This window comes from Oreochromis aureus, linkage group 4 (assembly GCF_013358895.1).
Source record: "Oreochromis aureus strain Israel breed Guangdong linkage group 4, ZZ_aureus, whole genome shotgun sequence".
Lineage (NCBI taxonomy): Eukaryota > Metazoa > Chordata > Actinopteri > Cichliformes > Cichlidae > Oreochromis > Oreochromis aureus.
The window spans coordinates 2,555,298-2,582,671 of NC_052945.1; the positions used below are offsets into that span (position 1 = coordinate 2,555,298).

Sequence of the window (27,374 nt, forward strand, 5' to 3'; positions counted from 1 at the left end):
AGTAAAAGTCAGAGGGAATTCATGACGATGTTTACGTGAAGCGTAGTTTGGATCTTCTTTTGCTGCTGGTTCGGTCAATATTGTTTGGAGAGAGATAAAACTAACAGCTTTAGAATCAGCGCAAAAGGGCGTGAACACAAAGTGCTACCGCCGAAATATCAGAATCAGGGAGCTGTCGGCTTTCAGCACCGACCGTGTCCATGCAGTTGTTGTGCCAGAAAGTGATTGCCGTCCGTGGGAGCAGCGCGAGACGCTTAAAGCTGCAGCGCCCGTCGGGTGAGAAAGGCGACATCTCACTGATTCTGATCCGCGGGTCCGCGCTGTGTGTTTACGTCCCTGTGCAGAATCCGTGTACCTGCTCTCATTTACTGTCTTAGCTGTTTGGTGGTTGTTGAAATTTTGTGAGGTTTCACTCGAGATTCTGGCTTTTCTGGCAAAATAAATTAATATTAAAAAAAATCGATTCAGGATTTTAATGAATCGATTTCACGTTATCAAGCCAGAATCGATTTTAATCGATGAATCGATTATTAAAACCCACCCTAGTGTGCAGTTCCTGCTTTAAATGCATTCAAAATCTAAGTGATAAGAGGCCAGAAATGTTTGAACTCGGTTATGAACCTACATCACTGAGGCAGTCTCTCCTGCATGAAGTCCAGGTGCTGGTTTTCCAGTGTGTGCATCTGATGGCCCAAAGCTGACTCAGAGCTGTAACACCATCAATGGCTGCAGTATGGAACAGATGTGGGTGTGTCCTCATCTCCCAGAGGAGTCCAAATCGTCATCAAACAGCCCTACAGACACAAAAACGTGAAAATGTAAACAACCAGACTATCAGCAGTGATTTAAGTACTTTAAGACCTCTGTGAAAATCATTTACAGTATATATCACAGAATTTAAGGCCTTTATAATCACAGAGCATACAGAGAAAAGTACTAAACTGAATCAATTTCAGCTTTCATTTTTCATGATGTATATTGTATTAATAATTAAATTTCATTATCTGTATCTTTACCACACATTTGCCACATAGGTGTAGATACTATAGGTTCAGTGAATGCTTAAATTGCACTGATTAGAATATACTGGACATTCAAAGCTAAGATTCAGCGCACTGTGTTAGAGGCTGGGATTTGATGAATTCATCATATATACACAACCTTTGATCATCATTTATGTCCAGGTGAGAATGAATCTGTGCACTCACATATTAAATGAACTGAAATCAGTAGTGTGATCTCCAGTCTTGATATAAGGAATGAGAGAACTGACAGCTGTTATTTTAATCAACCTGTCTCAGTTGTTTTAACTCCAAGTACCATAGAGTAATGTGGTAACATCTGGACTGACGAGTTTACTGTCAGCATTGTAATCGCTAGTTTAAAGGCTGTAGGTTGCAGCCATTGCTCTAACACTGTAAAAATGTAACAGGGCTCAGTGCTGGTTCTAACAGTCTGAGCTGCTTCCAGCTTTATTTGTGAAGAGCACAGCAGCTTACAAAACACGTAGCGAGCTCGTACAGCTGCGACGTAAAACTTTCATTAGCTAAGATGATCTTAAAATAACGGGGCTACGTGCGGTGATGCTAGCGTTAGCCACGTTAGCACCTTACCTTCAACAGGTGGTCAGACTGTGTAGACAGGCACTCAGTCAGAGGTTGGCTCTCCGTCTCGCTGCAGGGTCCCTTCATTCTTCACATATCCGTGTCGAGCCGAGTGTAAATCCCGACGCTGAACGGCCTTTGTACAAGCACACACGCCCGTAGCAGGGAGAAGCTATGAGCTAGAAAAATCCAGCCTGGCAGACAGCCTGTGTCTGACCAACCAATCAGAGAGCTCCTTACATCCCACGGTGTGGCTAATTTGAATAGCCTCCAGCAAGTTGTTAATCGAAGAGCTAATCCAGCAGCTAATCCAGGAGCTAATCCAGCAGCTAATCCCGGAGCGAACAGGAAAGGGAAAAAGGATTTTGAACTGCAGTTTATTAAATTGCAAGTGGAAAAAGGATTTTGAACTGCAGTTTATTAAATTGCAAGTGGAAAAAGGATTTTGAACTGCAGTTTATTAAATTGCAGGTGGAAAAAGGATTTTGAACTGCAGTTTATTAAATTGCAGGTGGAAAAAGGATTTTGAACTGCAGTTTATTAAATTGCAAGTGGAAAAAGGATTTTGAACTGCAGTTTATTAAATTGCAAGTGGAAAAAGGATTTTGAACTGCAGTTTATTAAATTGCAGGTGGAAAAAGGATTTTGAACTGCAGTTTATTAAATTGCAAGTGGAAAAAGGATTTTGAACTGCAGTTTATTAAAGTGCAACTGAAAAAAGGATTTTAAAATGCAGTTTATTAAAGTGCAATTGGAAAAAGGATTTTGAAATGCAATTGGAAAAAGGATTTTGAAATGCAGTTTATTAAATTGGAATTCAAAAATGAATTTACAATTGCAGAATTTATTCTACAATTCATTATTAAAGCACAGAGATTTTTATTTCGATGCGCGTGGCTCTTGTGGTCCTCCATAGCGGAGTGTGTCATGTCTCTTGTGTAGGTTAAATTCTGTCTCCATGTTTATTTATTTGTTTCCTAGTTACATCTCATGCTCCCTCTATTCCTTATGTTCAGTCAGTCTGCGTCTCTGTGTGAGTCTGTGGTTTCCTGTTTTATTGTAATAGTTCTGTCTGCTGTGTTAGTGTATTCGTTTTTTCTCTTTATCAAATTCGTTACCCTTGGTGTATATATTGTGTATGTTTTCCAACGTTTTTGTAGTGGTCTGGTTATTATTTTGTGTTTAGGCATTCCTCTGTTTAGTTTGAGACTTATGGTTTTTCCCTTTCTTGTGGATCTGTCTTAATAAATGGCACGCCTTCAATTAAATCAGTTACTTTCTCTTATTTGGGTACTCATCCTTGTCACTGCATGCTGTCTGCTTTAGCAGATGTGACGCTGATAACTGGTGTTCATTTTTTAAAATAAAACCCTTGTTGCTTCATTGCCCATGTCAGTCATGAAAAGGACATTTTTAATCTCAGTGATATTTACACCACAATAAAAAAAACCAAAAAACATTATAAAGTAGAACTTCAGCAGAATCAGCAAAAGAGCTTGCAACCATTCTCCAATAATCACTCACTTTACTGCCACCATAACAGATCCAATACCAGAGAGAGGTCAGTATGTGTGCTGCCCTTAAAGACAGTTCGGTTCAACTGTGAGCATTAAGTGCTTAACATTGGCCCAGGACATGAGGTAGGGATGGTCATTGTCTCTGTGTTCCCAAAAATCCACAAATATATTTCTCTAAATCTGATAAATATCCTACTGATCTGTTGAGTTTCAGAAAAACATGAAGTTTAAACTGCTGGGCTACATTTTTATGTTCAGTGCAAGATTTAGAGGAATTCTTCCAGTCCAGCCTGAATCTTGGGCTCCAGGTAGTCGTCCCTCAGACGTACAGAAACACATTTAGTTTCTCATAATGAGGTCAGTGTAAGGACAAAGCCCCACAAAACATAGACAAATGTAATTTCTTCATGTCATTTGATCTGTTCAACTCACAGTGTTATGCTCATTAACTAAAGTGGTCTGACACAGGATTACAGAGGTTGTGTAAATAAAACTTCCTCAGTGGGTTGGTACGGTTTTTCTACTAGAATCCCTGTATACTGTATAACACTAACTCTCCAGGCTGCACAGTGTGAGCCTGAATTTATCACAATGAATGTCTCATAGTGCACATAAAACATTTGGATATTTTTTAAAAAAATAGTTTCATTGTAATCAGTAGAACCCCCTCCAATGATTGGATTGGATGATGGCACTGCACTGCCCTCTGGGATTTGTAGTCGACCTCTCTGTCGGAGGGACATGATGTTTGCGCTGAAGATTCATCCAGGAGTATTTCATGTATGAATGCCTGTTTTGATTATCCAGAATATCATTACTGAGCTCTCTGTAGAAATCCAATCAAGGCAGAATCAAATCAAAGATCAGCAGGCAAAGCTTTAAACCTGTAAAGTCTCAACGTCGAAGCTTGTTCACATTCATTTGTGTCCATCACATCATGTCAATGAAGTCTGGGTTCCCTAAAGGCAGAGTTGGAGACAAAAGGCGAAGCTGAGGAGATGGAAGAAGACAAAGATGAAGGAGTGAGCAGGACGACCCTCGCTGCTGTCGAACACGCTTTTCGAGTCAGTAGTAGTGGTAACCATTATGGTGGTGTTGGTACTGCTGGTAGGGGTGGTGAAGGAGACATTGGTGGGGTTGGCGGAGTTGCCGCTGGTGATATTCAAGGCTGGAGACAAGAGTGTCTCAACCGTCTCAGACAAGAAGGAGTCAAAGGTGCTCAGTCTGGTGAAGGTCATAACTGGAGTTTGTCGTCTTCTCCTGGCAGAGGGGCTCGGAGCTGTTAACACGACCGCCTGGAACCAAGAGCCGTCCTGCTTACACATCAGTGGCCCACCAGAATCACCCTGAACAAACAGACAGGAAAGTTTGTGTTTCAGAGTTTGAGACACTCTGTTTACTAGAAAACCTTGGACCAAGATTATTTTAACTACCTAAAACTAAACGACCAAATTCAACTAGGTGTTAAAAACATTTTACACAGTTGTAACAACAACAATAACAATAATCAGAATACATTAACTCTAATAAGAAATTTAGGCTTAAAACAAAGGAACTAAATTAAATTAGCCTTAAATCTAATTGGCCCGTAATGAAGACTGAGATTTCAAAGCTGGAAATTCTTACATGTTTATAAAGATTCCAAGCATTGTAAGCCCTGTGGAAATGATGAAACTATCCAAATTCATCACGTGTCTCTGATAAGCTAAATCCAAGGTCCAGAACAAACATGTCAGCAGACAGTGTGTTATAAGAAGAAGAATCCAGTCATTTACCTGCTGCAGTGCAAACACGTCTGTACAGATGCTCTCACTCGATGATGAGCTCCCACAGTTTACCACCGAGGTCTGAAACTGCTGCATAACTTCCTCAGCTAACATTATGAAAGATAAGAAAATCCTGATGTTTGACTAAAGAAACTGTAAGTGCAGTGGTCCACATGTGTAATCTGAGAGATGGACTGGTGCAGAGTCTGGGCAGAACTCTGTCAGCCTTCATGTTGCTGACTCACCTCCTCCTCTTCCAGGACTCCAACCGGCCGCCCAGCACGCCAAGCCCTCGGCGAAGGTTCTCCCGTTGTCCAAGCAGATGGGCTGGATGTAGTCGGTCAGGGTGGGCTGGGCCGATAGACGGAGGATGGCTATGTTGGTCCCGGTCGTGTTGCTCAGAGTGATATTTGTCACATTCAGCGTCACCTCAAAGGGGTTGGATCCATTTAGCTTCAGACGCCCCAACACGACAGTCCACTCGGACGCTACAGGGGAGCTGTGGGAGGAACGAAGCACACAAACATAATCTTCATCAGCTTCAAACAAGATCTACACCTTTACACTCAACTTCATGGGACCCAAGTTTTACAAATTTGAACCTGGTGACATTCAGGCCTGGGTCTTATTAAAGAGTTATATATTTAACTAGAAGACCCAGAGAGCTAATCAGTTAATGGTGAAGTTTTTCTCTTTGATTTGATTTGAAAAAAAGTATGAAACACGTCACAGAAAATGTTGCTGACGAACAAACCAATCACAGCCGCAGCGGGCTGAATCGAAGCCTTGCTTTATCTCTATAGAGCTGCACATCAGCTTACACTGTAAATGACCTATGGACTAGTTTTAACGCAGAATCAGCTTAAATGCTAACCATGTGTGGGACTGATCAGCTACATGTGTGGAAAGTGTGGAAGTGTGGCACCATCAGGTGATGTGGGCTGGCACTGAGATCAGCTGATCTGCTGGGACTGTGTTCAGTTTCCATTTTTAAAGACTCGCTCATTTCCTTAAAGGGAGCGTTCCATTTTCAGTCTTTTGGGCACAGTTTTCACTGGTGGATTGATCCACAGTGGAATAAAGTTTGTTTACAAAACTTTGACTCAGTGGAAAGAGAGAGTGTTCAGTCTCAAAAGATCTCCACCATGTTTTTTGACCACCATCGGTGGTTGTTCATCTGCATGTTTATGCTTTTAATTTATTTCTGTACCTTTACGTTAGATTTTTCATGTTGTAATCCAAACAGTGTTGAACAGCTGCAAACTAAACTTTTCTTCATGTTGTCTGTGAAGGTTCTCAGTCATCCAGGTCATCGTAGTCTAAGGAGCTTGGAAAGAAACCTGGACTTCTTTAAGTTGCTTGAAGACCTCTCATCCGAGAAGCTTCTTCAGTACTAAGGGTCAAATGGTGGAGAGTCCCAGATTCAAATCCTGTGGGAGTGTCCCCCCAAAGAGGGACAACAGGACCCCCCTTCTTCATGTTGGAGCTTGATGGTGATTTGATTCCTGCCAGCCTTTTCCCAGTAAAAGTTTTTAATAGTGATTATCAGAGCCAGCACTACCATTTTGGACAGTAGAAAATTTTTTTTAATTCCACCTGAGCTAATTATCTTGGTATTGGCCTCTTAGATCTTCGCTGTCGAATAGGGAAAATATGTTTCAACATAAAATGTAAATATGTGGTACAACTGGTCTGTGGTACAACTTTTGCTTGTGCTGTTGTTGGTCTGTCAGCCAGCTATGGAGAAGAATTCTAGACTACAAAGAGTTGAAGTGAAACTGAAGGTTTAAAACAATGAATAGTATCCACTGCAGCCGCTGTCTGTACCCTTTATGCTGATGTTTTTTTTTCAAATCTTTGATGATTTTCTTGTGCCTCTTTTTGTGAACTCAACTGTCTCTTTGTCTCTTCCTGTTCTGGCCCACTTGTCAACTAATCAGCATTTGACTGATGCACAGTGTCATCGATGTCAACTGGACGTGAACACGACTGTGGTGGAGGGAAAGTCATGTCATTTACTCAGTCCCCAGAGGATGAACTGTATCATTGTCTGTCCAAACTTCAACTGACCTTGAGAAGCAGTTGGCGTTGCTCAACACTGAGTCCAAGGCCACCAGAGTCCCACCACACACGTGACTTCCATTCTTCTGTAGGCTCGCCATCCACGGCCATGAACCAGCCACCACTGAGGGTCCCCCCGTGTTGCGAGAATTCCTTGGAGCTTGTCCACAGAGCAGTGCTGAAAAAATAAACAGAGGAAGACACAAAGAAATTTTAAAAACCTGGACCGCATGAACCCATCGGCTTTAGGTCAGGTAGGTTAGACCAAACCATTTTTAAATAAAGTGTTTTCATGATGGACACTCACAGTGGGGAGTGGTCAAAGGTCGCGTGGTTCTTGTAATGATGGCGGCTCTGTTGGTGGTTGTTGCAGGGACTGTAGTTGTTGTGGTGGGGATTGTGGTTGTAGGTGTGGTGGTCATTGTGGGTGTGGTGGAGGTGGTTGTAGGTGTGGTGGTGGTGGTGATTGTAGGTGTGGTGGTGGTTATGGTTGTAGGTGTGGTGGTGGTTGTAGGTGTGGTGGTTGTAGGTGTGGTGGTGGTTGTAGGTGTGGTGGTGGTGGTGATTGTAGGTGTGGTGGTGGTTATGGTTGTAGGTGTGGTGGTGGTTGTAGGTGTGGTGGTGGTGGTTGTAGGTGTGGTGATGGTTGTAGGTGTGGTGGTGGTGGTTGTAGGTGTGGTGGTGGTTGTAGGTGTGGTGGTTGTGGTTGTAGGGGTGGTGGTGGTTGTTGGAGGGGTGGTGGTTGGCACTGGTGGCAGTCCTGTGCAGTTGACACTGAGGTCACTGTTGGTCCCAGTGGACGTGAACGTCATGAAGCCCGGCTGGTTGGAGGAGATCTGGCTGTTGATCCAGGTCTGGTACTGGGATACTCTGGCGTAGACTCCTGGAAGATTCGGCCTGGCACAACCGGTCCCAAAACTGACGATTCCCGCCTGAATCCAGCGACCGCTCTGCTTGCTCACCATTGGACCTCCTGAATCCCCCTTTGAGAGCAGAAACATTTACTGTTAGCTGAGGAGAAGAAACTGTAGAAGGTGAAATGTGCCAAACAGGTAACAACAATCACCTGACAGGAGTCCTTTCCTCCTGCACTTAACCCGGCACAGATCATGTTGTCAGTGATTGTTCCCACTCCATAGTCACATTTACACTGCCTGTTTCCCACAACAGGAACCTCCACCTCCATCAGGTTTTGTGGAGAAGGAAGGGACGCTGAGACGGACAAAAAAATCAAACAAAAATCTGCTCAAAAAGTTCAACTTCTATTGTCATATCTGCTTGTGGAACATATGGGTGGTCAGCATAAATTTGGTACTAGAATCATCTTGTAGCCACGATTCCTCATGTATCAACCTCATTTTATAATAACCTCATGTTTTAAAAGCCATCCATCCATCCTTCTTCTTCCGCTTTATACCTAAGCAGAGAAGCCCAGACCTCCCTGTCCCCAGCCACCTCCTCTAGCTTGTCTGGGGGGATACCAAGGCGTTCCCAGGCCAGCTGAGAGATATAATCTCTCCAGCGTGTCGTGGGTCTGCCCTGGGGCCTCCTCCCGGTGGAACATGCCCGGAACACCTCACCCAGGAGGCGCCCAGGAGGCATCCTTGTCAGATGCCCGAACCACCTCAACTGGCTCCTTTCGATGTGGAGGAGCAGTGGGTCTACTCTGAGCCCCTTCCAGATGGCCGAACCTCTCACCCTATCTCTAAGGAAGAGGCCAGCCACCCTTCGGAGGAAGCTCATTTCCAACGCTTGTATCTGCTATTTCGTTCTTTCGGTCGTGACCATAGGTGAGGGTAGGGACGTAGATCGACCGGTAAATTGAGAGTTTTGCTTTTAAGCTCAGCTCCCTCTTCACCACGAGGGACTGATGCAGCGAGACCCCAAGATACTTAAACTCCTCCACTTGAGGCAGGAACTCATCTCTGACCCGGCGTGAGCACTCCATCCTTTTCCGGATGAGAACCATGGCCTCAGATTTGGAGGTACTGATCCTCAATTCCGCTGCTTCACACTCAGCTGCAAACCATTCCAGTGTGAGCTGGAGGCCGTTACCCATTGAAGCCAACAGAACCACATATCTGCGGAAAGCAGAGATGAGATTCTGAGGCCACCGAAGTGAAAGCCCTCCGCCACTTGGCTGCACCTAGAAATTCTGTCCATAAAAGTTATGAACAGAATCAGTGACAAAGGGCAGCCCTGGAGGAGCCCATCACCCACTGGGAACGAGTCCAACTTATTGCCGGCTATGCGAACCAAACTCTTGCAACGGTTGTATAGGGATTGAATGACCCGTAGCAATGGGCCAGACACCCCATACTCCGGCAGCAGCCCCCATAGGACACCCTGAGGGACACAGTCGCCTTCTCCAAGTCCACAAAACACATGTAGACTGGTTGGGCAAACTCCTATGCACCCTCGAGTATCCTTGAGAGGATAAAGAGCTGGTCCAGTGTTCCGTGACCAGGACAAAATCCGCATTGCTCTTCCTGTATCCAAGGTTCCAGCACCCCGGCATAAACTTTCCCGGGGAAGCTGAGGAGTGTGATCCCCCTGTAGTTGGAACACACCCTCCGGTCCCCCTTCTTAAAAACTGGAACTACCACCCCAGTCTGCCAGTCCAGGGGTAACCACCCCTGATCTCCCTCCGTGTCTTTCCCTCTGTGGTCCTTGTCCCTAGTCTCTTGTCTCCAGTATCTTTGTGTTTGGTATTAGTTCCTAGTTTTGGTTTGTTTTGGCAAGTTTATTGTTTATGGAGGGTTTTTTTTTTCTGCAACAGCAATAAAGCAGCCTCTACGAGTTTACCCCTCAGTCTGAGTGTCCTGCATTTTGGGTCCTACATCCTGACTGCCACAGCCATTTCATAACATTAACACTACAGAAACATGTATCGGACTGACTTTGTTCAGGAGCAAGCCAGTGGGATAAAACACCTCTAATTTACAGTAATGTGAATCACACATGGTAAAATTATCAAGAAATTATCAAATGCTCTGTGGAAGGGTGTGGTCTGTGGTTCCACTGCATAGGGGATAGTGGGTTCAGGCGGCAGTACCAGGGAGGCTGGCAGACCAACTGGCACCAATGTGGTATTCCATATTTTAGTAAGTGGCTGGAATTAGAGGGGAAAGGCAGAACTGTATGGGCTCAAATTGTGGTCATAAATAAATTGTAGTAATGAGCTCAGTAAAGCGCCAAACCCATCTGTTCTCTGACTGGATTGTTAAATTTGTGATTGACATGACATTGACCAATCAGCTGAAGAGAAGAAAAATCGGGTTAAAATTCGTACTTGTTGAAATCCACACTCAAGCAAGGGCACATAAGTCCAGTTTTTGCTTTGTATCTGTAAACAGACCTCAACAAAAAAATTTGTAACTTGTGTAAATATTTTTTTACAAACACAAATCTTTTTAGGTATGTGTCTTATGTTAGTGTATTCTGCTTTGCGTCCACGTCTCATCAGCTCTGATTTCTCCCTGGATTCAAGTTTCAGTGTGGTCTCATTAGTTTCCTCGTTTAGAGTTTTCTTAGTTCCCTGTGTTTACTATCTCCGCTCCTGATTAATCCTGCACTTCTTATAAATAAAGCTTGTTCTCATCACAAACTCTGCCTGCACTTGGGTCCTCACCTCACCTCCACATAGCCTGCCTTGCCAGCCAGGACAATTTATAGATGCATGAACATAAAAATGTCAATGACCAACATGGAGAAATGTTTCATGAAGACATTGTAAACAAGGAGAAATGCGACAAGGCAAAGTGGAGCCTGGCAGAGTTGGAAGACTTTTGTTGAAGACTGGTACACAACTCACCACACAATGATCTGCTGCATATCATTTCTAGGTTGCTTACATTTGAATAAAAATTGTATTCAGTAAAGAGGAAAAACTTGAAAAGAGATGGGCAGTGCTACCTGGCAATAAAAAGATAAGACAAGCAAGCTTGCAGCTGTTTCTGCATAAGTAAGACTTAACATCTGCAAAGAGAAAATTAAGATCATGAAAATAAATATAGCTGTCTCAGAAGTGGTAACACAGACTTGGATTCCTTCCCTTACATTGGGAGTGTCATTAAAAGTTGGGAGAACAGACAAAGCAAAAGCATGCCTTCTTACAGCTGAAGAACATCTGGAACCAAAGAATACAACATCACCTCTCTGAACGAGAGGCTGGCCAAAGAATTTATGGCAACAAGATGCCTGAAAAGATACCAAGACGTTGAGATACAGATGGCATCAGACTGTTTGTTCTAGCAATTATTTTCTATTGAAGGCCTATTTCAAATTTCAAAATGAAACATTTTAAAAATAACATGTTTGCAGTCATCAGAATCTCTTTAGCTCACAGAAGAAGAATTGTATTGCTCTAAATATTTCTGAGACAGCAGTCTTATTTCCTGCATTATAATCAACTTTACTCTAAAACCAATCAGGTGTCTTTATGACCCACCTCCCTCTCCAATGTTGCCCCAGCCGGTAACCCAGCTGTTAACACCGCTGTAGAAGGTGCTGTTTGAAGACGCCAGGCAGACGGGAGAAATGTAGCTGTTGAATGTCACAGATGAGGAGAGCTGCAGGAGGCAGATGTCGTTGTCAAATGTCTCAGAGTTGTAGTTTGGATGTTTGATGATTTGTGTTACTGTCCGGGACACTGCATTGGGATTAGATCCCTGTAGACTCTGACGGCCCAGATTCACAGTCAGACCGCTTGCAGTAATGCTAGGATCAGGAAACAAAACGGTGCATAGTTATTCTGATTGTTAAAATGAAATGACAACTTTGACTTTTTACCCTGTTAGCTATTTATCGTGTTACACCCCTGGTCCCTGGAGCTTTCGTAATGTCTTTATTCCACTAAATCTTGTTCAGTGTGCAGCTTCACCCTCATTACTCACGTTTGAAAGCAGTGAGCAGCAGTCAGCACCCACTGACTGTTAATGAGGGATCCTCCACAGAAGTGGGACCCAGAGCTTTGCAGACTGACCTGCCAGGGCCAGCTGCCAACAGGGGCCGCCTGTCCTCCTACAATCCTGGTGTTGAGCTTTGGCTTACCACAAACTGAAGACAGACATTAAAACACAGAGTGAGCATTACTGTATGAGCTGTAAACTCTCAGCATTACAAACTGCTGAGTGAGGACACAGTGATCCTGGGAGTCTACAGTTCACTCACAAACTAATATTCATATGAAACTAAAGATTTATTACACATAAAAGTAAATCATTACACAAAGAAACTTTATCTTACCATCCAGCTGTGACTCAGACTCTGAAACACAGAAAACAATAGTGGGAAAATTGACTAGCTGTGGTTAGCTGAAAGCATCCAGCAGAGGCTCCAGCAGAGAGTCAGTCCCCACAGACTCCCATATTAAAACGTTACAGCAGAAATAAAAATGTTTACAGCCTGATATACAAACTGTTTTAGTCTCTTAGATACTTTCCTCCTTCATAACACCTGTACAGGGGAGGATATTTTTATAACTCACCTGTTTAAATTGTATTAAGGCATAGGGTTTGCATTAGCAGGGGCGTGGCCTCTTTGACTGACAGGTGGATGGGGACACAGGTAGCTATAGCTGCTGTCTGCTAGGCTTTACGTGAACTGTACCCTGGGGCTTCGGACAGGGTAGTCTCAAATCATTGGCTGTCTACATCCAGCTCTTATATACAGTCCATGGACTGAAAACTGATCATCTAAATGTGTGTGTGCATCAGACTCAGAGGGGGGAGGGGTTAACTGTGTGACTCAGCCTTACGGGAACACTGATGATCTGTTGATGATCCTGTTTGTCTCACAGACAGAAATCATGCTGAAAAATACAGTGCACACAGTGTTGTTCTACTAATACCACTACTACATTACTGCAGAGACTGACAGTGTTATGTCCATTCATCCATCTCAGGGTCAGAGGACAGTAATATATGACACAGAAATTTAAAGAAACACGCCACTGACTTTAGTTTAAAGGTTCACGTTCAAACACGAGACAAACTGATGCACATGGCAAGATATTTACATTGTTTTAATCAAAATATAGTTTTCCAAAGGTAGGTGTCCAACATCACCTCAGCTGCAGTATTATTCTCATGTGTCCCATGAGTGGATAAATATTACTAATGATACCAATGCATTACTAAAATTTATCCATAAGTCATGAGAACCTTAACTTCACCGTGTCTGCCATGAACATGTCTTCACATTCTTGCTGTGGCATTTTAAAGTTATGTTTACTGAAGCCTACATAATTGTACCAAATAAAGTGACTTCTTACATTCATGTGCAACAGAAGCATTAGAAATATCCTGTCTCAGAGTGACGCTGAAAAACTAGTTCATGCATTTATTACTTCAAGGCTGGACTACTGTAATTCATTATTATCAGGATGTCCTAAAAACTCCTGCTCCTTAGATACAATGTCTTAAATAATCAGGCCCCATCTTATCTTAACTTTTCAGCCTTCAGTTAATCCAAAATACTGCAGCAAGAGTCCTGACAGGGACTAGAAAGAGAGAGCAGATTTCTCCTGTATTGGCTTCCCTTCATTGGCTCCCTGTTACATCCAGAATCGAATTAATCAGGCCCCATCTTATCTTAATGACCTTGTAGTACCATATCACCCTATTAGAGCACTTCGCTCTCGCTCTGCAGGCCTATTTGTTGTTCCTAGAGTATTTAAAAGTAGAATGGGAGGCAGAGCCTTCAGTTTTCAGGCCCCTCTTCTGTGGAACCAGCTTCCAGTTTGGATTCAGGAGACAGACACTATCTCTACTTTTAAGATTAGGCTTCAAACTTTCCTTTTTGCTAAAGCATATAGTTAGGGCTGGACCAGGTGATCTTAGTTACACCGCAGGGCCAAGGTTTAAGATTTTGATGATTTGATGACACATAAAGAAAATTGAATTCAGTCAAATTTTGTTATCACCAGCAAAAACAACTGCTGAATATCCAACTCATAACATATTTGTAACGCCGTTAGGTGTCTTATAGCAGTGCAAAAGGTACCATTCCACATTCTCATGAAACACTCTGGTTTCTCAATTGAATCGAATAGAAGACACGCTTAGAGAAGAGGCTCCAGCCGTCCATTCCAGCCCCAACCCTAATCTTAACCATAACCTGAACCCTGTCACAAAGTGTTTTCCAAAGTGATTCATGATCAAAAGTACATAATGCTTTGTAGTGATGGGAATTCCGGCTATTTTTAGAGAGCCGGCGCTTTCAGCTGTTCAGCTTGTTTTGTTGCTTTAATTAATGTATTATCAACAACAATATAAAATTATGCACAAAAGAAATTACTAATGAAAAAAACCCTTGGTTTTATTTATATGTTTACAAATAAATATATACGGTGGCCCTTAGAGACAAAGCACGTACAAACTCCAAAACACATTTCTAGCATTAACTGAACTTCCAAAACAGAGCTACCTAGATCACTTAAATTACACAGTTGAAAGCATGCATGTATTGTTTGTGAATTTATACACAAACACATTTAAAAAAAAAAAAAAAAGTTCATGTACCTGTTACTACCAAACACCAAATCCGGTCGTTTGTACTTGCTGGCTTGTGTAGACACTAGGTAGCAAAAGCTCAACAGTGGGCCTAGCACCCTGGAGCACTTCTGTTGTGTTTGTATGTGCTTTATCTCTAGAGGGCACCGTAAATATACTTTTATTTATTCACTCCACGTAAAATGTAATAAATAAATTATAAAATACAAAAAACAACCCTTTACATTTCAACTTTTAAATATTTAAATTTTCAGCTTTTTCCTTTTAAATAAATTTAATGCACAAAACACTGCAAACCACAACACAATAAAATATAAATCAAAACATGCAAAACAAAAAGAACATGCACATTCTCTGTCTTACAGACCTGGAGTGATTATTTGGGAGAGTGTTTTCCTGCTTGGAATTGCATACATAGGATTCACTGCATGAATAAACTTTCTGAATCCTTTATCATCTGCAACTGAAAATAGTTGTGGATGATTACTATACCTTTCTAATGTGACGATGTTGTCCCTCGCTCTCTTTCTCTCTCCCTCCCTCCCTCCCTCCCTCCCGCTCTGTTCCTGTGCTACTGCGAGTGTAACTACTGCCCCTCCCCCCTCTGCTCAGCACAAAGCACAAGGCTCGCGTGCGGAGTGAAGCGGAAAAAAGTGCGAGAGAGAGGGTGAGAGAAAGAAAAAAATCCCCAGCCGGCTCACGTCGTTCACTTCAAAGAACCGGCTCTAAGACCCGTTTCGTTCACGACCGACACATCACTAATGCTTTGTTAGGTTAATTTTCATGCCACCCGCTCTCATGCCTCCCAACACATAACATACGGATGATTTGTCACGGCCGTCGGTATGTTGCTTGCTGGGATGGGAATGTGTTGGAATGTACAATCTACAAAGGACTGTGAGCCACATATTTACACTGTAATACCTGTTGTAAGTCCTAAGTGTTGACGAATACCACTCATATTAGAAAATATGGCGAAGTAACCAAAAAGAAACTTAAATGAAAATAAAAAGGAAAACTGAATCAAAATCAATACAAAATACAGCAGCTCTAAAAACTCTGATCTAGATGGTGGTTAATGGAGAGCAGTTCAGCCTCTCAGCTGCGTCCCAAACCAAACAGATCATTACATTAATCCATGTTTTAGCCCTCATAACCAAGATAAAGCTGAACCTAAAATAGTCAGTCCTAGTGGTAGTTATGGTGTCCAGTGGAAGGTGACACAGGCCAGCTTAGCTTGTAGACTTCGACTTTGTAGAGTTTGTCTCTGTTTCAGGTATTCAGAGGGAAAAGTTTTTATTTCAATGTGCAGTTATTGCTAGTTATTGTGACTTTGGGAGATTTTATTCCACTTTTCCATTTTTCCAATGCCTTTCTTAATTTGATTATTTTCCCTTCTGAATGTCCACCCAGTGCAATATTCTCTCCTGCTTCTAAAAGTGAATTTTTAAATTCCAGGATTTCCTGCAGTGTCACTTTAAAGTGAAGCAATGTGCTCCTGAGTGTTTTCGCCCTCTGAGTCGTACCTGATGCAGGTGTGTGCAGAGAGCTCTTACCTTGGGTCAGGAGCATCAGCCCAGCAGCCAAACACATCACTTTGTAGAAAGCCATCGCTGTAAGATCCATACCTCCAAACCTGCTGAGGCATAAATAACCTTCCTCTCTCCTCCTCCTCCTCCTCCTCTCTCTGTCTGCATTAAACACACCTCTCTCTGACACCTGTCTGACGACACACGACACAACATCTCACTGCAGCTCACCTGATCCAGGAATTTCAGCTTTCAGGCAGCAATGTTGAACATTTTTATTAATCCTTTCCAGCAGTCCTGTCTATGTCCTTCTGCTCCCTGACTCCCACTTTTTCTTTGCTAACCTCTTCCTCTGAATGCTTTCCTGTACTTCCTCATTCCAACACCAAGTCTTCTTCAGTACAGCAAACACCTTCTTGGATGTTTCCCTCAGCACTTTCCCAGCTATCTGGTGACTTTTTCTTTCCACCCAGAGCTCTTTATCTCTTATTTTAGCTGCTTCCTCTTCTTTATGTCTAAAGTCTTCCTACTGACTGCCATCGAATTCTCCCCTGAGACCACTGTGCAGTCTCATATCTCAGATTGCAGGTTCTACAAAAGACATACTTTTATCACCCAGCAACATCAGTTCATTTATTTATTTTCTTTATGTCAAACACAAAATGTAACAAAAAACAGCAAATATTTTGGTGATCGTTAAAAGATTCTGTTCCACCTATTCATCCATTATGTTCCACCATCCAAAGTCAGGTTGTTTCTGTCATCAGTATGATAAATCCACTTCTTTCATATGATTTGAATCAGGTTTTTGTGAATGAATGAGCTAGATACACAAGATGAAGATACACAACACATCTATTCTGTGAAGGAAACAGATTCATTTCATATTTATCTGCAGTGACAGCGGGACTGACACAATAGGAAGTGCCAACAAAGAGCCTGCCCAGGAATAAACCAGTCAGACTGCTCCAGGTTTCCTCGAATGAACAAATGAACTGAGTTCACTGCCAGTTATATCACGTGAAAGTGTAGTCTTCTACTTCTCAGTGATAGCTCCAGTTTTCTATATTTTGTAGAGGTGGCATGGGGAGACTGAGGGCAATATTAAACTTACTCTGCACATGCTCAGTAGGAGTGCAGTTACTTCCCTTTTGCAGATGAGAACAAAACTGATTTTCTCAGAAGGAAATGAAGAAGTCACCTTTGAGTCACAAAGACAATAGAGATTTTTGATATTTTCTATGGTTACACTATATAAATAATAAGTAACTGGTCTAATTAGGTTTAGCTGTGATTACGTCACAGTGACGCGACGAAGGCTGTCCAAATTCGTCGACCCCTCTGAATGCGGCCGACAAATGCGTCCTCCTTTTCCCCGGATTTGAAGGATGGGTCAGGTGTCCTTCGTGGCCCACCATATCCCAGAATTCAAAGCGCTGCCCAGCCAAACTCCAGTTTCCAACAATGGCGGCAGCTACTAAGTTTTAATATTACTCTTATTACTTTTTCTGGGTCACAAATAGAGATGGCACGATACCACTTTTTTATGTCCGATACCGATACCGATATCGATATCATAAATTTGGATATCTGCCGATACCGATATTAATCCGATATAGTGTGTTTTTTAATCCATAAAACTGTTTTTTTAATATCTTGCTGCATTTTGTATAAGTTCATACTCAAGTTTAAATAAACAACAACACTAAAGCTATTCTGTTATACCTGTATGTAAAAAATACACTGCACCCAAAATATTTCATCTAATAAACTTAAACCTACTCCATCCTTCCTATTCTGGTATTTTAAAGAGTACTTAGCAGAAATATTAAGCAACCTAACTAATAGGGTTGCAAACTCCCAAAAAAAAAAAAAAAGGGAACCACCCCCACCCTCCACCTCATGATGCTTAATCAACGTAATCAACTTTAATTTGATGCAGTGTGAAAAAAAATGCACAGAAATAAATTATTTTTCAAGAATAATTAAATAGATTCAACATCTTTCTTCTACAGAATTGCAGACTGCACAGATGGTATCTTCCTAAAGGAAAAAGTAGTATAGCTTACTAGGGTATATTAGACTTAACAGTTACTATATACAGTAATGGACTTCTATACATTTTACATCAGATTAAAACTTTGGGTGTAAGATTCAGATAATTATTTATTAAAAGCTAGACATTTTAAATGAGAATAAGAAAGAAAAGTATGTCTTTGTGCCCCCCTTTTCCCTGTTCATGCCCTATCGGCCCCCCTGGCTACACTTTGCTAGATCCGCCCCTGCACAGTTACCAGCCGTCAGCTACGTAGAAAAGGATCCTGGTCTAGAAAGTAATATTAAATAAATTCTAACGACAGCTTATCAAGGTTAAACGTGCTGCTGTTGTTCAGCCGCTGGTTTCCTCTTTCTGGTGCAAAGTGGGCCAAAAACAAAGAAGAGAGACGGACTCGCAACAGAAAAGCCGATCAGCTGATCATTAAGCAGTTTCATGAAGTAGCGGCAGGAGAGGGAGGGAGAGAGAGAGAGGCAGTCGCTCCATATATCGGTTGTTAAGCTTAACGTAGGTACGCTTTACAAACATTCAGAGATGAACTTACACACTTGCTTTACTTCTCTCTGGGATCACTTCCTCGGAGATGAAATGCTGGTTTTCTAGCGAGGCTACAAATACACACAGCCGCTCTATCAGCTGACGCACACTGCTCCGACGTGCTAGGGTTATGAGCCGAGTTACGCCATGTCGCAAGTTTTGTGAGGTGCTTTTTTGATATTTAATGGATCGGATTACATTTTTAATTTCTCACCGATATCCGATCCAGCAATTTACGTCAGTATCGGACCGATACCGATACCTAATATCGGATTGGTCCATCTCTAGTCACAAAATAAACTTTTAACATATTTTCAGGCGAGAATGTAGCTGTGTAAACTTCAAATATCTGCTCGGTTTATCAAAACATCACATATTTGCAAAAGTGCTGCGACGTTTTCGGAGACGTCTGTTACCCACCAGCTCAATAGCTAGCCGAGAGCTCGAGGGTCACTAGAGCCGGCAAGAACGGAGAACTTCCGGCTTCATCGTTTTCAGACCCTGGCGGTCTTCTGCTAGTCAGGTTAAACGTGATATATAAGTCACTTAGATAACTTTAAAATGTTATTGTTTGGCTTTTTTATTGTTTTGACTTGCTTTATTTGTTTGTGAGTAAATCAGTGTGGCTGAGATTAAAGTTATTAGATTAGATTAGATAAAATAAACCGTTATTAATCCCTCGGGTGGGTTTCTCCGGGAGTTTCACACAGCTGAATAAACGTCAAACAGAAAACTGATTAAACGGAAGTGTGAGACAGTCGAGAGTTTACACCAGTGTACTTTTATATTTTAGATAGCAAGGACCAGACGGCTGAGTTTATTAAACTCCACTGACACAGCGGTGACGCAAATCTGAAGGCTAGACCGTCCAATTTCACAGCTGTTTACTTCCGGTTTACCCGACCTTCTGAGGACCCGGCCCACGTAGACCGCGAAGGCCGGGTGCTCAGGAGGATGCAGCCCATGAATTTGGACACCCCTTTTGTGTGTGTTTATCTCTGTTCTTTGCCAGAGCATCTGTTTATCATGCCCTGTGTTACCACAGCCCTCAGTCTCCTCGCGTTTCAGGTTTAGTTTCTTGTTTCTTAGTTTTCCCAGTTTAGGTATTCCTTAGTTTCTGTTCATGCCACCCCTGCTTCTGTTTGTGACCCCTCACTTGTAAACACACTCTCTCGAGGTAACCAGTGCCAGCTCTTGGGTCCACTTCTCTCTCTCTCGCCGCATGATTTGCCTCTGCAAATTGTGACACCTTTAGTTTTCAGTACTGGTGTGTGTAACATATATTGTGTTCATATTACCTCTGTTTTGCTAATCTGAAGCAGATTTGGCATAGCTACATCTTACTAATTAGCCTTAACAGTGTAATGATTCATAATGTGGGTTCAAACCCAATTATTTCCTCCTTTATACTGTAATCTTTTTAGGTGTAACTGATAATATCAATACAGTTCAGCTGATCCAGGGTGGTGGCATTGTGCTTGCTGGTGTGGATTACTGGAACACTGGATGGAACTGAGACACCTGTGATTTTCCTCCTCTTTATAAATACAAACCATCAGAAGCCCTTTGATTAAACAGCTGATTTAACTTGTTTTGGAAAAAAATACCCTGCTCTATGACCTCATGATTCTTCGTGATTCAAGTCTGAACATCTACCCTGCAAATGTGTGTGTGTGTGTGTGTGTGTGTGTGTGTGTGTGTGTGTGTGTGTGTGTTTTGGGGTGGGTGGGGGATTTAAAAAAATGGTTTTCATGAAATACTGTAATGGTAACATTATGTGAACATTTTATTTCTGAAAGCAAATAGCAAGCTCGATCTGCCAGTAAGTGATAACAAGAAGAACAGGGAACAGGTATGTTTACAGGCATGCAGAAGTGCAGGTTCATGTTTGTAGTGCCAGGAATGGACCTGAACTCAGTAAGAAAAACTTCTACTGGTTGAAGGAGATGATAGATGATAAACAAAGAGGCCAAAATAGATCTTATGACACTTTTTTGTAAATAAGTAGGTTATTAAAGACTTGAATCCAGAGCAAGTGAAGAGCCTGCAGATGCTCAGTTTGAGACACCAGAAACACACAGGAGTTTTATTGAGATAGAAAAATTACAACAATGTGACACCAATAAACAAGGAAACAAAAAAAAAAAAACATGAGCAGAGACTCCACCCTTTCTTTGCAAACCAGAACATTGCCATCACTGTCATTCTTAGTAAGAATAAACTTAATAAGCATATTTTTCTTTAATATTTTTCAGGTATCGGTGAGGTAGAGTAGTCTTTTTTTCAGTTCGATTTTATTTAAAAAGCGCCAAATCACAACAACAGTAACATCAAGCACTTGGCAACAATGGGAAGGAAAAACTCAATCTCAACAGAAAGAAACCTCCAGCACACCCAGGCTCAGTCAGCCAGAAATGACTGGCTGGGGGTGAGGGGAATAAGACAGGACAAAGACACACGGTGGAAGGGAGCCAGAGATGAATAATAGCTAATAGTTAAATGCAGAAAGGTGTGTAGACACAGAGTGAGTGAAAAATTCACCACATGGTGCCTTAGTTGATTCGGTATCAATTAATTGACCCCCTCTCCATATGAAAAATGGGGGCCAGCCCAGGTGGCCAAGGTGTACCTAATGAAGAGGCCAGTGAAGCGAGTGTAAGTTATCCCCTAGTTAAAATGCCAGTTACTCAATTATTGTTCAAAAGGTTGTTTTGAATTGTAGATGAGTGTGTAGACTACACAAACAATAAAACAACATTACCCTGAAAGATTTTTGTGAGTTACTGGTTTCAGTGCTATCAAACTCCACCTTGAAAGATGCAGCGATGTGTTCCCCCGAGTAAGAGACGCTTTTTGTCTTTTCTCTGAGAATTCCTGTTCTTTCTCATCTTTCATTGATCTTCTTAAAATCAAAACTAGAATTAAAATTAAAATTTTAACATCTGCAGGAAGCTCCTGAGGATGTTTTACCAGTCGGTGGCTGCAGGTGTACTTTTCTATGCTGTGGTGTGCTGCGGGAGCAGCACAGCAAAGAAGGACTCGTGCAGGCTGGAAAAACTGATCAGGAAGGCTGGTTCTGTGGTCGGCATGAAGCTGGACACTCTGGTGACAGTGGCAGAGAAAAGGACACTAAAAAAACTGCTGGACATTATGGACAATGCTGGGCATCCTCTGCACACGGCCATAAACAACCAGAGGAGTCTGTTCAGTGACAGGTTGCTTCTCCCAAAGACAAGAACCAACAGATTTAAAAACTCCTTTTTCCCACACGCCATCCGACTGTTTAACTCCTCTCTGGAGGGGAGAGGGAGGGGAGACAGGAGGACAAGGGAGGGGGGAACAACTAAGCTGTAGTGCCTCTTCACTGTGCCATACTTTTTGTTAATAACCAACGGTGTGATAGACTTCAGTACTTGAAATGTGCAATTTCCTTGTATTCTTATACCTATTTATTCTATTTATCCCTTTTGTATATTTTATTTATATATGTCTCTGCATTTATATATGTGTATATATGGTATTCTGCTCACATTCTGCAACTTCTGTCGGTGCTGTGCTATTTGGAAACCGGATTTCCCAGAGGAACCCACCCGAGGGATTAATAAAGTTCTATCTTATCTTATCTTATCTTATCTAAAAAAGTTTTTCCTAATTTTTAACCACAATCAGAATTTGCATCATAAATCATCATCATAATCTGTCAGATTTGTACCACACAAAACAAATTTCATAACAAAATAATCGGTTTTAACAAAGCTGTGGACAAACGGCGAATCGAAGCTGGACGGTTTTCGCGCTCGCCTTTTTTGTCCCTGGTGGGCTCCCCTCTGTCTCCATGGTAACGCAGCCGCCGCCATAGCGCGAGCGTTGTCTTGTTTTTGAGCAGTAGCAGCGCGGCGGGTCCAGAGAAACTGCTTTCTTCCACATTTAACGATAAAACCTGACAAATGTGAGTTCACCGAAACTCTCCGCGCTCATGTTTGTTACCGAGAGCACCGTGAACGCGGAGGAGGAGCTTCCGGTCGTTTGTTTCGTTGTAAAACGTCTGGAACGTTTCAGGCTTTTAAATGGTTTTATTAACGGCAGCATCTTCAGTTTAACAGGTAACTGCAGTTATGCCAAAACGGATTCATCAGGAATAACAACGTTTCAGCGCGAACGATACAAAACGAGCTAAAGATGACAGAATAAGGTGAAATAAATAAATACATTAAATAAGTATTGTAAACAAGGAACCAGCCAGAATCCTTTAGAGGGAAACAAAAGAAAAGTAAATGAGATAGAATCAGAATAACAGACAGGGACATCACTCAAAGCTCAGAAACGGCCAGACGTTAATAACAGCGTCAGACTTCCTTCCATTGAATTGGTTTCTGAAGCACTCCAGATTGGTAAAGAGCACTGAGGACAAACCTGGAGCTAATGGGCGTGGCTGTAGGCGGAGACCCGATTTTAACAGGTGGAGAGGTTTAGGAGGAAAAGCTACAGAAACCTCAGACCTCTGAGATAATCCTGTGTGGTTGTAGTGCGCTGGCTCTCTGAGTGAGGGTGGCTCCGGCAGCACCCTCGTGTCCACAAACGTAGAAGAGCTGAGCGCAGGTTTCTGAAATGCTTGTGGACGAGCTGCGGTGCTTCTGGCAGCTGATTTTCTCTGAAGCAGAAGATAACGCAAAGTTTTTCCTGTGTGGTGGTGAAACTTTAAGTCTCTGTGTTTTCCTCAGACACTCCCGAGGCTCCTCTGACTTCAGAAAAACACAATGCTGGTGAGGAACCTTAATCCATTACTTTTTGTCAGCGGACAGCAGCCTCTTCAGCTCGACTGTCACGTGTTTGATGTGCAGTTGGTCTTCTTCTTCAGGTGTTGCCTGTTTGGAGGCTTGCAATCCCTCTGCCTGCAGTGCTGATGATCACTGTGAGCCTGTACATGATCCTCCTAGGGATTGGGCTCTGGATCCGATACTGCCTCAAGGTTGGTGCTCTTGGCCCAGTTCATGCTTCTTACAGACCAGAAAACTAAGAAATGGTTCCCTGTGAGGTACTTACCTGTGGTTTGACCCTTGCAGGGACCGTCTTTGCTCTATGGGCTGTTTTTTACCCACTGTGCTGTCAGCTTTGAACTTGTAATAAAATTCTCTGCTGGATTCATGCAGGTATAGGAAAATATACATGAAACGTTTATATTGTAAACCTGGCAGTTATCATTTTACAGCTTATGAACACTTTTATATCTCAGTAGTTCTCAGAAACCTGCCTGTGTCTGCTTGAGGTGCAGTAGTTAACCCTTTATTCAGGTTGTGGCTGTGCAGGTAGTCATGCACTTTTACTGTTCCCCTGATTCTGAGAGATGCAGTTTGTAAAGTGTAACACAGACGACTGGACTCTGGAGAAGATCGGCCGACCCAGCTGTGGAAGGGTTATTTATTCAGCATTTAAAGAAGTTTGTATTTGAGGTTACAGCGTGATGTCTGGGGTCTAGCAGGATTCTGACTGAGGTCATGTGACTGATTTTTGCATTTCTGTGTGCCTTTAAGGACTACTGTTCTTTAGAGTGCAGTGAATGCTGTGCAGGCCTCTCTGTGTGCGAGCAGTGCATCAGACTGGGTGAAATGTGCGACTGCCGGCTGCCGGCTGTGGGACCGTTCCTGGCTGAATCGTGCTCTCCGGCTTCTGTAAGTAAACCAGCAGCACTGGCGGTCACACGAGCTCCGGCACAGAAACCATCAGCTCACGTTTGGAAAGACTCTCCTCAATATTGGTGTAAAATGTGATAAAACACTCAGACACATTCAAAGAGTGATGCTGATGAGGTGGGCAGAAGGTTAATTTTAGAATGAATAATTATAGAAAATAAATCAATGATAGTCATTAGAAGACACAGAGAGCGATTAAAAACTGTGACATAAATAAAACGAAGCCTCACTGTTCCTGTAGTGGTCACATCAGGTGCCACTACCCCTAAACCAAAGGAGATTACTGGAGACAAACCAGCAACCCTTCACTTTCTCAAACCAATTTGGAGGCACTAATCCTGGTGATGTCAGATGTTATCAGTAATGACATGGTGTATTGATAATGTCTGTGAACTGGGGAGCCAGTCACCCCATTCACAGTGAGGTGAACATTTTTCTGCAGAGCTGTGTGTCAGCTGTCGCCAGAAAGGAAAGGTTCCTCAGAGGGTGCTGGACCGCCCCACCATGACTGACAAAGGTTTGCAGATCATGTAAATGTTAAACAACACTGCGTTTTTCATATTGTGCTGCAACCCACAAAGAATTTGAATCAGCAGGCTGTTAAACCCACAGCTGACCTCTGAACTCTGTGCTGCTGTAGAAAAAGCTGCTTCTTGTTGTTGCCTTATGTGAAGAAAGTAAGCGTAAATATGATCAAGATTGTCAGCTGTGTCAGCTGATCAAAGTGTATATGTATATGTATTGCGAAATAACTTTTTCTCGATAGAAAAATGAAACTATTGCGATAGACCTCATCTCGCTCTCTTCCTGTCTTAAAAAAAAAGAAAGCACAGCCAATCCAAATTAAGTAGCGCAGAGCCGAACCAATCACAGCCGCAGCGTCACGTCACGTGACTTGTTACGTACAGCACAAGTGCCAAGCCGCACATGTGTATTTGTTTGGGAAGCAGCCAGCCGCCGTGCCGGCCGGTTAATGGAGAAAATGAGTTTGCCCACTAGAGAAAAATCAACTGAGAGCTTGGGTGATCAGGCTACCGAAGAGAACACAGATGACGGTTCCAATGCCGGAGAGATTGTCGAAACGAAGGGCCAGAGAAGTTCCATAGACTGAAAGCGCTAATTCGTCATTGAAAACACCCAGGAGAATCCCTGCGAAGCAACAACAGTCAATTGAGTCGGCTTTCTCCAGCGTCTTACCATATGACAAAAAAGCTCAGAGACATAGCGACATAACGAATGCCATAGCCTACCGTCTTGCTAAAGATATGCTACCAATAAACACGGTCGAAAATGAAGGATTCAAGCAGCTAATTGAGGTAATAGCTAAGCTATACAACAAGGAGAGACTGAGAATTTCCTTTTAGTTCTCAGTTTATTTGATATTGACAAAAGTTAGTCAATTTTGTCTGTTCTTCTGTAAAACAAACTAAGATTTATTTTTAGAATTAATATTTTGTTTCTAAGTGGAATTGATAATTTAGTGGTTTGTTTTGTTTGTTCTATTTTGAAACTTAAACGCTTTAGCGGCTGCCTTTTGTGTAGTTTGCAATATTTGCCTTTATCTGAAACTGAAGTCTCATGTTCCTTAAGTACATCTGCCCTGTTGAACTTATTATGGGAAATAAATATTTAAATCAAAACAAGCTGCTGATTATTTCACATTTTACTTGTGAGCAACGGCACATTTAAATCTTACAAATATAGTTATTTGGCTTATATCGTGATATATATCGTTATCGCCTGAAATGAAAAAAACATATCGTGATATGAAAAAATCTTATATCGCCCAGCTCTAGTTTGCATTAATAAAATCAGGAGGTATGAACCACCACACGCCTCTTGATCTAAGCGTTATTGTCAAGGGTATAATAGTAATAACTTAAAATAATGAATGTGTGTGTGTGTGTGGGTAAAACAGCTTCCTGGCTGCAGGAGAAGTTCACCTGCTGGGACAGGTGAAGCTACACAAGCGTGCTTGTTGGTTTCTGCGGGTTCTTCAGGACACAGCAGGTGCCGCCGTTAAATCCTCGCCCAGAAAGTTAGTCTCCTGTCTGAGCTGCTGTGTTTTTCTTTCCTACAGTGCTCCAGGTGGGACTGTGCCTGTACCTGCCAGGTTCCTGACTGTGACACCTGCAACTGTTTATGCTTCGAGATCAGGATGAAGTAGGAGACGAGGATGGAAGTGCTCATCCACCGAACTAATTTTATACTTGTTATAGCATTTACAGCGGAGATGGAGGTGGCTGCACACAGAACCGGCCTTACACCTTCTCTTCTGAGTCATTCACTGACTTTTTCTCTTTGACTCTTTGAGACTGAACATTTTTCTTTCATTGCCAGAGAATAGGTTGCCTTGCCGCTGATAGGCTAACCGGTAGCTGTGTGCTGATATATTTCTTCTGTAAATGTGGCTCAATAATCACTATGGTTGGCTGGCCTTTTCTACAACATCACACTGCTGCTCTATACACTAATTTCCGCTAATTTAAGAGACTACCCACCACCACTATCACATATCCTCTAGGTTTACTATAATTACTGCCTTTGGACCATCTGTGTGTTCATCTGAGTAGCTGCATCGATCTTACTCGGATCACACGGAGCTGACTGAATGGGCAGGTTTTCGCTTCCTTCCTGATCAGGGTCCGCCCTTGGTGGATTGTGATAATGTCGACTGTAGGTCTCTAAAACGGTGCCATTATCCCCCAGCAGCGGGTCTTGGATTAAAAGCATCAACGCCAAAAGAGACCTTGTGCCTTTTGAAATGGCCTGAGGTCACGCCGAGCTGATGTCTGTTTTGCTGAAAGTACCTTCAGTACCTTGTTTTTAATGAATGCTTTATTAAACCCGCATTTACACCACAGAAGCTTCTTCTTGTTTTATCTCCTCCCACTAAAACCTGCATCCTCAGGAGGTAGCTGCAAAGTTACAGCTGAGTTTGCACACAGTGCCATATGTACATGAGCATGTTCAGGGATTGTACTCCTGTTTATGTTTCCAGGACAGTACTGCAAACAGGAAGGATTTCCACGTCATCTCAAAGCAAAAAAACAGACACATTTTGTGTTTACCCCACAAGTTTTTATTCTTTCATCCCTTA

At 42.4% G+C, this 27,374-nt stretch overlaps 2 protein-coding genes across 5 annotated transcripts; one reads left to right on the forward strand and one right to left on the reverse strand.

Moving 5' to 3' along the window:
• Positions 1-2,991: 2,991 nt before the first annotated feature.
• Positions 2,992-16,082, reverse strand: LOC116329162 (transmembrane protease serine 9-like). Its single transcript, XM_039611015.1, has 10 exons — positions 16,019-16,082; positions 12,196-12,216; positions 11,844-12,006; positions 11,399-11,667; positions 8,015-8,160; positions 7,643-7,931; positions 6,958-7,132; positions 5,133-5,386; positions 4,897-4,994; positions 2,992-4,467 (listed from the first exon to the last, which is right to left on the reverse strand). Exons 1-10 carry the CDS (start codon positions 16,071-16,073, stop codon positions 4,081-4,083), a joined length of 1,857 nt encoding a protein of 618 aa, XP_039466949.1. The 5' UTR covers positions 16,074-16,082; the 3' UTR covers positions 2,992-4,080.
• Positions 16,083-22,405: 6,323 nt separating this feature from the next.
• On the forward strand, positions 22,406-27,135 carry si:ch211-198p11.6. 4 transcript variants are annotated; one of them, XR_005612792.1, is made up of 6 exons: positions 22,413-22,533; positions 22,680-22,776; positions 23,306-23,347; positions 23,443-23,553; positions 24,116-24,253; positions 26,355-27,135. XR_005612792.1 is itself a non-coding variant. In XM_031751139.2 (5 exons), the coding sequence occupies exons 2-5, from the start codon at positions 23,342-23,344 to the stop codon at positions 26,439-26,441; spliced, it is 342 nt and encodes a 113-aa protein (XP_031606999.1). In that variant the 5' UTR covers positions 22,406-22,533; positions 23,306-23,341; the 3' UTR covers positions 26,442-27,135. The 4 variants fall into 4 exon arrangements, 3 of the variants coding, with proteins under 3 accessions (XP_031606999.1, XP_031607001.1, XP_031607000.1); XM_031751139.2 differs by lacking the exon at positions 22,680-22,776 and having other exon boundaries at positions 22,406-22,533; XM_031751141.2 differs by having other exon boundaries at positions 22,415-22,776.
• Positions 27,136-27,374: the final 239 nt, after the last annotated feature.